At 39.1% G+C, this 11,013-nt stretch overlaps 1 protein-coding gene across 1 annotated transcript; it reads right to left on the reverse strand.

Annotated features, from left to right (window-relative positions):
- Positions 1-445: 445 nt before the first annotated feature.
- Positions 446-10,587, reverse strand: eps8l1a (EPS8 signaling adaptor L1a). The gene is made up of 14 exons (XM_008305076.1): positions 10,512-10,587; positions 9,004-9,118; positions 8,822-8,880; positions 7,677-7,812; positions 5,346-5,434; positions 4,882-4,956; positions 4,664-4,812; positions 4,393-4,587; positions 4,090-4,198; positions 3,875-4,015; positions 3,634-3,775; positions 2,978-3,140; positions 2,356-2,488; positions 446-1,346 (listed from the first exon to the last, which is right to left on the reverse strand). The coding sequence occupies exons 2-14, from the start codon at positions 9,116-9,118 to the stop codon at positions 1,281-1,283; spliced, it is 1,572 nt and encodes a 523-aa protein (XP_008303298.1). The 5' UTR covers positions 10,512-10,587; the 3' UTR covers positions 446-1,280.
- Positions 10,588-11,013: the final 426 nt, after the last annotated feature.

Raw genomic sequence — 11,013 nt, forward strand, 5'->3', positions numbered from 1 at the left:
TAGGTGTGAATGTGAGTGTGCTTGGTTGTCTGTCTCTAAATGTGGCCCTGCGATGGACTGGTGACCTGTCCAGGGTGTCCCCTGCCTTCGCCCTAAGTTGGCTGGGATAGGCTCCAGCCCCCCTGCGACCCTAATGAGGATTAAGCGGTGTATAGAAAATGGATGGATGGATGTCAACTGTTTACTTGAACTATGTCCTGAAATACTTTAAGTGTAATTTTTCTACTTGACAAAGAAAGATAAACATGTGTGCTGTAAACACTAAGTAATCCTCCTACCTCTGAAGATATGAAATGAGAGGACAGTTTTAAGGCAAGCGGCCCCTTTTTTCAGGAATCGTCTGAAATGTGCAATGTTGGTTGAGGCAAAAGCAAATAATGGCTGTTTACAGCACAATGTTTGACCTCTGGTGAGCTTTATTTGTGAAACATACTCAAGTAACATGTTTTTGTGTATTAATTATGTTTATTTACTTCCATCTGGATCAGAGTTGTTATGTATGTTGACATCTGCAGCATCACTTTCTTATTAAGAATCAAACATGTTTCTTTGCACAGCCGACGAAAATGAATGAAAAATTAAAAAGACAAACGTTTTCAAAACTAGGTATGAAATGAGTTTATCTTCACATATGTGTTACAATGCATGGCTTGATCATCTATGTCAGAAAAAATACATAACAAATACATAATATATTATTGATAATATATCGACAAATAATGTGTCCTTATAAATCTGTGTTGTACAATATTATAGAACACGCTTTGCAGCCAAAATACCAACAGAAAAAGCACAAGAAAACAACTCTCTGTCTTGAGAACAGCATGTAAAAGACTCAGGACTGAGGTTTTAAATGAAATATGCTTCATAAATGTTTTTCTTTTTAAGACAGATTGATGTGCATGTAATAAAAACTTGAATCAACCAAACAACAGGCTGCTCTCTGGAGTCTCTTTCAACTGCATGAACATTTTTGGAGGTCGGGAAAAAACATCAATTTATTGCCAACCTTCAACATTATCTCAACAAATGATAACAGAAATATGTTATTTGTACAAAAATATAATGAAAACCACAATGTAAGAATAGTTGAGACACTTGCAAGGAGTAAAACAAAAGATGTTTTTCTAAAAACTTTTTAAATCAGTGTTAGTGAGTCCTTACTTCTAAAACGAGTTGCTGAGATTTAACAGCAAGCATAATGAAAAGATTAATATTAACTTTACATCAAATAAGTCTTGGTGTCACATCTGTGTTCGTGGATGTTGATAAATCTGTCTTCACTCAGATATCTTCTGTTTTTGCTTCTCCATCGCCTTCTCCAGTTCTGAAGCTTTACGTACATCCTGCAGAGGACACAAGATTTCATTTGATATTAACAACATCATAGAAGCATTTTTGTTGCTGATGTTTGCAAAATTAAAAAAAAACTGTAGTTGCTTCAAGTTCTTTGGTCATGTTTTTAACTTGTGTCTGTGCAGTGAAAGTCAAATTTAAAGATGCACTCTGTAATAAAATATATTCAATAACAGGGTAAAAACAACAATAAAACTGGATAAGCTGTAGATCAATGGACCACTGAACCATAAGGTACCCAACAGTTAAGATGCATTTTTATTTCTGTAAATTAAAAGCTACAGTGGCATTTAAAAAAAAAAAAAGTACGTGGTCACTTTTAGTTTACTGCAGTAAATGTTCATAAATGTGATGCAAACTCACAAATGTAGGCAAAGAATTCTGTATTTTGCTTTTGTTTACCTCTAGACAGAATTGCAAGAACACAAAATCTTCTCAATTGATATGATCTATATGAACCGATGAAATCTAATCTCTGATATTCATTTGTATCCCTTCTCAGCTTTATGCAAATCAGCATCGTTAAAATTATTGATCATAAGTTTTCTGAGAACGCTTTTTTTTGCAATGAAAGGTTCACATCAGCAGAAGCATTTTGCGAATAATGTATAAGTAAATCAAGTCCATACTTTTTTTTGTTGGTGTCATTAACCTCAGTGTCCACAAACAGTTTCCAACATACGCTGTGAATATGTATTGATTATGTACAGAAACAATACAATGAGTGGGTTACTTGATAGATTGTGTTTGGTAAAAATCATAACTCCAGTGAACATCTGACCATATTTCTAATAGTAATTTTGTACTTAAATGCAAATAATTCCAAAGGGTTTGCTTTTTCTTGACACTGTAAATAATCAATCTAGGTGATAGCAATGAGGCAAAGTGACGTACTGTCTGTGCACAAGTCAAGGTCGAGCAAACAAACGGCACATGAACCAAAGCATATTTATACAAACACACGAACGCAGAGTACGTTTAAAATCACGCTGGACAAACCTCAAGAAGGGCCTTCTGTACCATGATCTGGCTGTAAACTCTGGCGCCTTCCTCCGGCGACACCGTGCGGAGCTCCTCCTTATTTAGGGAGAACAGCTGGGCTCCAGTTAAAATGCCCAGACTCTGGATTGTCCTGACAAGAGGAAGCAACAAGATCAGACAGTCAGAGCTTTTAATAAAGATCACCGACATTCCAGATGTAAATATCTTTGACAAAAAGAAGAATCCTGTTGTTTAAAAAAAAAACTCCTTTTTTTTTTAGATTCACCTTTTAATCTCATTGTGGAAGTCTAACTTAGTCTAACCTCACAGTAAAGCTGCAATAGATTAAATATCATACATTGACAGCACTGGCACTTTAAATTCACATTGTGCAACCTGCACGTGCCTGAATACTGCACCATAACTTTTTTTCTTTACATTTCAGTGTAACAGCACTATCTTACAACTCAAGGCATGCAGTGCTCTTCCTCTGAATCAAAAAATCCAACACAGCTTAGTTTAATTTGCACACAACCTCTGCTGGACTTGTTGGATATAGTATTCCTTAACCTAGTGGGGCTACATGTGAACATATGGGTTCTACAAACTGGTCTACAAGCAGGCTGTCTCCAACACTCACTGCTGGCTAAAGCCCTTGGCGTTGAGCCAGGCCTCCACCTCAGCGGCCGCCGAGTGGTAGTTGAGGGGTGCAGAGGTGTCGGCTGCACGAGGGACCGCCAGTGGACGAATTGAGTCTCTTTTTTCTGCCAGCCGCTGAAGAAGCTCATCGTTTATTAACAGCACTGTACAAAGACACACACTTCAGAATCACATAGAGCATCACATCTCACATCACACTTATGGTGGTGACAACTTTACTCTTTCTATAAAGCTGTCATATACACATACACATGCGCAGTAGAAATCAGAAGTTTACATACACTGTATAAAAAGGCAACCTTTTTTTTTTCTCACTGTCTGACATTTAATCAGACTAAACGGTTCCTGTTTTAGGTCAGTGAGGATTACCAACATTATTTATATTTGCTAAATGCCAGAAAAATGAGAGAGAGAATCTTGCAGAGAATTTTTCACTACTTTCTTCAAAATCAAAAGTTTACATACTCTAAGATTAATATACCTTCAAACCATTTGGGAAGGCCCAGATGATGATGTCATGGCTTTTGGAAGCTTTTGATTGGTTAACTGACAACATTTGAGTTAATTGGAGAAACACCTGTGGATATACACGTCTGTGTTTGTAGACTTGATACATGGCATGTTTGGGTTTGTTACCTCGGCTATTTTCATCCTGCATTGTCGTCGACGGTAAGACCATGCTCTGAGGTCGCACCGTTGGGCTTGTAGCAGTTGGACTGGTCCCAACTGGACTCGTTGGTGCGTATGAGAAATACTTTGTCCGAGGAGAAATGGGTTTCTTCCGTTGTGGACAAAGCAGGAATTAGTAAAAAAAAAAAAAAAAAAAGACTGCATGAAACAAAATAAAAATGTCTCAGTGTAAACATAGTGCCAGTACCTTTGAGTCTCTGCGCACCACTGAGGCATCTTCCGCTGTGTTATTCAGAGCAGACAGAGGCTCCAGGATATTGAAGGGAACAAATCCTATCTGGTCAAAGCGATTCCGACACTTCCACCAGCGCTTCGACGATTCAACCACCTGAAGACAGAAGAGTCACATCACTCAAGTGTCTGCCTTTACATGGGGATCATCACTTGGAGGTGTGACTGTACCTCTAGTGTTTCTCCTTGTAGCACAGAAAGTTCGCTGCTGTTTCGAGCCACAAAGTCATAGCTGCAGCAGTAGAGTCTCTCACCCTCTGGTGGAAGCCCGTTTCCATCTCTGAAATAGAAAAGAGCAGATTTAACAATATTGAACAAAATATGAGAACTCCTGATTGCTGTCTGTCAGTTTTATTAACCGCCACATGTAATTTATTAGGCTGCTAATTAGTGCTGGCAGGAATTTGGCTGTCGTTGTCACTCCTGCTAATAAAACTTAATTATGCCTTGTTCTGTGAGCGTCTATAAACTCACACTTGATCAGTCTCTTCACTGGAAACCTCTGCTGTCTGTCGAGTCTGGTCCTGCACACTTTCCCTGTAAGCGTCCTGTTTGTGCTGCGACTCGATGGGATCTTCCAAAGGCTGGCCGGCTGAGTCATAGGCCTGAGGCTGCCACCCATCCAGGAAGACGGGCGAGTATGGAGGAACAGACACACCCAGGTGCGAGCTGAGGAAAAGAGAGGGTCCCTTTAGTGCCACAGTCTTTCTGTCAAAGCAGAGATTTACACCATAAACACACAGACCAGGATGAGGTCCAGTTGGTTCCTAATGAAGACCAGAGCTGCTTCTCTTCTTCAGTCAGATGCTCCTGCAGCAGTGAAACAGCACCACTGGTCATAGCAGGACTGAGCACTGACGCGCCGATCGCTGGTCCTCCGGTGGTTTTAACCAGCTGCAACAGAGAGAGTCACTGCAGCAAGGATCACAGAGAAACCATGAATGAAACATGTAGAAGTCTTACCAGCTTCAGCGGCACAAAGACGTGGTGCAGCAGCTCTGGAGCATCAGGCTGTGCGATGGATGACTTGAGACGATCCTGAATTAAACAGCAAATAGTGTCATTTACGTTGTCTGTGAAGATTCTCAGTCATCCAGGTCATGGTTATTCTCGTAGTTTAATCACAGCAACTGGACTTGGTTGAGTTTCTTGAAGACGTTTCACCTCTCAACCAAGAGTCTTCATCAGTTCTGACTGACTAGTTGGGAGTTCCAGATACTTCCTTAAGTTTGTGTTAATGGCTCCTTAAGGATGCAAGTATCTGGATCGTCCAACTAGTCAGTCAGAACTGATGAAGCCTCTCGGATGAGAGGTGAAACATCTTTAAGAAACTTAAGCTGCTACGATTAAACTACGAGAATGTAATTTACGTTGGTTTTTATCAAACTTTCCGCAGCGATTTCATACTTAGTTAGGTGTAATCTCACCAGCAGACAGAGGGAGTACTTGATTTTCTGAAAAAGGTCCACAAATTCCTCCTCTGGTGGAGGGGATGCCTTCAGGGTCAACAAATCATCTGCACACAGAGGAGCACAATCACAGCTACAACCAAAGCAACGTAATGCAGGACACATATGAAACATGGACACAGTGCCATTAAAAAACCCACCTGGAAGTTTTTAACCTTTCATTGCTTTTCAGCACTGAACCATGATTAGTGATTGCATAAATATTCACCAGCTTTAAAGTGACTCAACACCAGTGCAGCCAGTTGGTGCTACAAGTTACACAGTTATGAAATAGAGATTATGTAAGTGCAGCTAATGTGTCTCAAGTTATTGTAATGTAAAGACTGCTGTATCTGGAAGGACCACTCATTGGTGAGTCAGTGCTATTGGTTAGACCTACGACATGAAAATAGAAGAGCACTTCAAGCAACTCTGGGAAAAGGTCATTGAAAGCATAGTCACTGAATATCCCTTTGATTGCAATTAAATCCATCCATTAACAAAATGGAAGGAATATGTAACATACATAAATCTGTCTGGGGCAGGGCGTCCTCAAAAAACTGAGTCACTGTGCAAGAAAGAGGCTCATGAGGGAGGCCACCAAGACAGCTATGACTCCTCTGAAGGAGTTACAAGGTTCAACCGCTTCAGATGGGAGACTGTGCATGAAACAGCCGTTGCCTGTTCTTCATCAGTTGCTGCTTTGTGGGAGAGTGGCAAAGAAAAAGCCAAAAGTTGATGTTAAATCTGGACTAGAGTTCAGCAGAAGGCATCTAGGAAGCCCTGAATCCAACTGGAAGATGGTTCTTTGGTCTGATGAGATCAAAGTTGAACTTTTTGGCCATCAAACTAGACGCTATGTTCGGAGGATACGAAACACTGAAAATTGTCACAAATACATCATTCCCATTGTGAAGCATGGTGGCGGTAGCATCAGGATGTTTCTTGCCAGTAGACCCTGGAAGGCTTGCAAAGGTAGAGGGTAAAATGAATGCAGCAAAGTATAGAGAAATCCTGGAACAACCTGTTGCAGTCTGCAAGAAAACTGCAGCTTGGACAAAGTTTTGTTTTCCAGCAAGACAATGACCAAAAGCAAACGGCCAAAGCTACGTAGAAAGAGTTTCAAGACAACAAGGTAAATGTTTTGGAGTAGCTGAGTCACAGACCAGATCCCAATCCAACCCAGAAATTGTGGCTGGATTTTAAAAGGGCTGTTCACTCATAATCCCTGTAACCTGACAGGACTTGAACAGTTTTGTAAAGAACAATGGGGTAAATGGCAGTGTCCAGATGTTCAGGCTGATTGAGACATATCCACACAGGCTCAATGTTGTAATCACAACCAAAAGTGCATCTACTAAATACTGACTTGAAGGAGGCAAATATTTATGGAATGGCTTATTTGATGTTTTTTTTTTTTTTTTTTAAATTAATTATCATTACTTTGTAGAAATTTGTTTTCACTTTATCATCAAAATGTAAACGCTTGTCAGAAAAGCTTACTACACTTTTTTATTCACACTGAATTTTACATTCAGGGTCTGCAACAAGACGCAAGCTGCTAAGTGGAGGTTAATTAAGTATGTAATACCATAACTTGGGTAAAATATTTATACAATAAAACAGAAATAGAAAGGGCTAATAGAAATGTGACACAATCATTGTTCCAGCCTGTTCCAGCCAGCACACTCCTACAGCACAAAGCCACAGGCGATGACTAATAACACTCACGTACACCTTATTTAGTCTATCCCGGCAGCTACAGGCCTTTAACCTGGAAACACCCCAGTCATGTAGTCAGGCCAGTACGAGGTGAAAACATAGACAAGAATATTGAAGCTCATGCTTTTAAGTGGCAACAAACAAACAAACATAGGGCAAATTTTGCTGGTCTTTATTATGGATTCTCAAACAGGAGCCAATGTGTTTATTAAAAAAGTGCAGCAGGAATGTTTGTTTCTCCATCCACTTAAAGCCAGATGCACTGTCAACCCAAAAGAAGGAACTGGTTCTTTATCTTCCTGGACTGACTCAGCCCCAGCTTCAGTCACCTCTTTGTTATGCATCTAAAGGCATGCCTACTACGCTCAAGAATTTTCTGAATTACCTGAAGAAATGTTTGGCAACCTGCCTGTTGACTTGCTCCCACCTTGTAAAGAAGCGGTGCCGATATTCAGCCTTTGTCTAAAAGCTTCTGGCTCTACTCTTCTGCAACCTGCTGGAAGACTCATCTGCAGTCCTCCTCTGTCACCAAGACTCAAACCCACCCAACACAGTAGCTGGTTGACGTGATGGAAGAACAACTCTCACCCTCTTGGGCCTCCTTCTTCTTGCTCTTACTGCTCCTCTTCTTTTTCCTTTGGTTGAGGATACTCTGGGCCTCTGCTGTCTGCTGCAAGCGCATCATGAATCTCTCCACATCGCTGAAGCAGTGGTTCACAATCTCCTGAGGAACATTTCACATGTAATACATGTTTTAGCAAGTCTAGGAAATGCAGATAATTTAATAAGTTTAATTTAAAAACACAGTTTAATTTGCAGTTAAGCAACATTAAAGGAATTGGCATCACCATGAAAGCTAACAATTACAGTATTAATGCAACTTGTAATGCAATAACTATGAGATAACATTAAAATTGTCATGTTTAAGATTGATGTAAAGCATTAATGTGAAGAGGTGTTGATTTACTTGAACAGGCCAGTTACATGAAAATCTTGTAAAATGCAGTTAAATTTAACAGCTGTACCACAAACTGCAGACTAAACTACTATCATGAATTATTCCTGGATTACGGTCAACTGTAACTACTGATCAGCTAATGTTTGTGTGCTCAGCTCAAAGGGTATTCAAGACTGAGATCCCCTCCTTCATATGTACAATTTAAATTTAAAAATAATCTGCACCACCTCTTTATAGAGCCAATATTCTTTTTTTCCCACTCCTGTTTCAACATAGTTATTGTAGGGTCCCTAGTATTTGATGCTTAATTGTAATATCAGTGAATGCAGCTACATAATGACATAATTTCTCTTGAACAAACATCCCATACTTTGATTTTTTTTCAGTTTCACCTAAATATATTTAGGTTTTCTATAATTTACTCAAAATTAATAAATAAATTAAATAGTCTTTTGGCTCTGCATGTCCAACACTGATCCTGCCTCAACACACATGACTGCTGTGTTGTTTTTTTTTTTTAATACTTTAATTCAATATCATTTCTTATTTTGTTTAGCGCTACAGACAGACTCTTCCATGATAGCTCATCATTGTTTCTGCTGTGTTTCTCATATGCAGACATTGGTTTCTGGTTTCATTGTGCAGATATGTGGCTTACTGGCATCGACTTGATTGTCTTTGAATTTAAGATCGCATGGATAATTCATATGTTTTGTTTGTACTCATGCACAAAAAAATAACAATAAGAACATGTGAATTAACCTTCAGTACGTACCACTTCTCTTTCTGCATTCAGCAGCGATATATGATTCGACTCTGCACCTGCACCATTCTCTAAAGCAGACAAAGAACAAAATGCAAACACTTTAGAGAAACACTGATTCTGCTGCGTTAAGCTCAACATCTGCACAGAAATTAATCTTTGTGTCGATGATACATGCTCACAGATGAATTTACCTTTGCCGGAGTCTGTGAAGAGGGGCATCCCACCAGGAGGAAGCTGCTCACCTGGAGTGATCATGACTCGGACACCTGAAGGCTTTCTGGCAACTACCGGAGGTGGTCTGGACATCTGCAGGCACAGTGAAAATAAGCAGGTCATATGCATACCACTGTAAAAAAAAAAAAAACAACAACAATAAAATGTGATTTTACAGAAAAAATAATATAATTTTTAGTTTTTTATTTTTAACTGATTTTTCTTGTTTTCCAATAAAACAAGGAAAGGCCAATGGATTTACTTTTTTTCCCTGTAATTTTAGGTTTGACTCTGAAATTATCATCAATGAACAATAATTTAGGATTACATTCATATTATGTGGTTTCTTTAATAGACGATTCTTTGTGTTTCTACATATTTAACTGTAACTTTACATACAATTTTCAGTATTATTCTACAGATTTGTCATCATTTTCCAAAAGACAATGTAATAATTGTGGATTAACAGATATTTTTTTGTAATTTAAAGCGTGATCCTTAAAATTACAACTAATACCCAATATATTAGATTACATTATTATTCTGTTTGTTTTTTTAAGGCAATTTAATGTATTTTTTCATATGTAAATGTAATTTTACTCAAAATGTGATGTAATTTTACAGATCTTTTCTAATAATTACACTGCAGGAATGTGTATAAAATGACAGAAATGTGTAGTCATTATAGGAAATAATGTTCAGGTGCCACACTAAAACCTTCTGTGGGGAAATATTCACATTTATATGAACTTTTATGGGATTTTTCCATCATTCCTTCAGAACTGTTGTATCAGCCTCTTGTCAGTCCTCCTTTTTTATGTCTATTTTTTTTATTTTTTATTATTAAAACATCCAAATATAAAATCACTTAACGTAACAGATTTTGATTAATCCTACCTGCCTGACAGATGTCTTAACTAACTGAATATATTGATGGTAAAAATGATGAATGGAAGCTCAATGCTGCCACATTCCACAAGCTGTTTGCAAGAATGCTGAGTATTCTGTGTGCACACTCGCAGGCTTTCCATGCAGGTAAGTGACAGATGCACACTACAGGAAAAACCACTGTTACCAGATGGTATGCAGATGACAAAACCACCAAAGCTTGATAGACAAACTGCACCACTTGAATCAAAAAGTCAATAGATTACAGCTCGCCTTGGAGCTTTTCACCGTGACCTCTCCTCCTCCTCGTTTTTGTGCATTTCATTCTCAGCATTGGGATAAAGCAGTAAATGCAGCATAAACTTTTTCAAACAAATTCTCATATCATGCACAGACAATAACCAAATAGAAATGATGAAATATTCTAATGCATCAGGAAGAATTCTAGCTCTTCAAAAAGTCTCGTCTAGAAACCCACATCAGTGACACCACACAGCTTTCTATCATGTGACAGGTGTTCCTCCCTCTTTCTTTCTTTCCTTCTCTCACACACAGTTTACACAACGTTAACTCATGAAATGAAGATAAATCACTGTACCTTTAGTGCGGTCTGAGTGTTTAAATCCAAGACACAGACACCGAGCCTCCTGCTGAATTGTATGAGTGCTGAGCTTAGTTTAGTCTTACTGAGAAGGACGTCCTACCTTCTTGAGACGTGCCGAAACGAGAAAAACAAGTCTGACTTTCCTTTCGCAGGCAATCTGTGCTGCTTTCACTCTCCTCTGCCTCTCTGATGCACACACTCTCCCTCCCTCCCTCCCTCCCTGCCTGCCATTCTTTCTCTGCATCTCTATGAGCCGCTCCTTCCTTATGAGAGGCATTTCAATCAACAATTGCCTGTGGCTTTCTGCCATGGGCTTAATGCGATGTGCAACAGATGCCATTCCAAAGTGTAACGCAGCCTTCCTCAGGCTCCCCACCTCCACTAATTCAGTGACATCAAGTTTCGCCTGAGACTATGATACCAGAGTCGAAGCCAAGAAAAGGCTCACAGGTTAAAAAATAAATAAATGAAAATGGGATGAAAAGTTCAATTGACA

Source organism: Stegastes partitus, unplaced genomic scaffold, assembly GCF_000690725.1.
Source record: "Stegastes partitus isolate 25-593 unplaced genomic scaffold, Stegastes_partitus-1.0.2 Scaffold43, whole genome shotgun sequence".
Taxonomy (NCBI): domain Eukaryota; kingdom Metazoa; phylum Chordata; class Actinopteri; family Pomacentridae; genus Stegastes; species Stegastes partitus.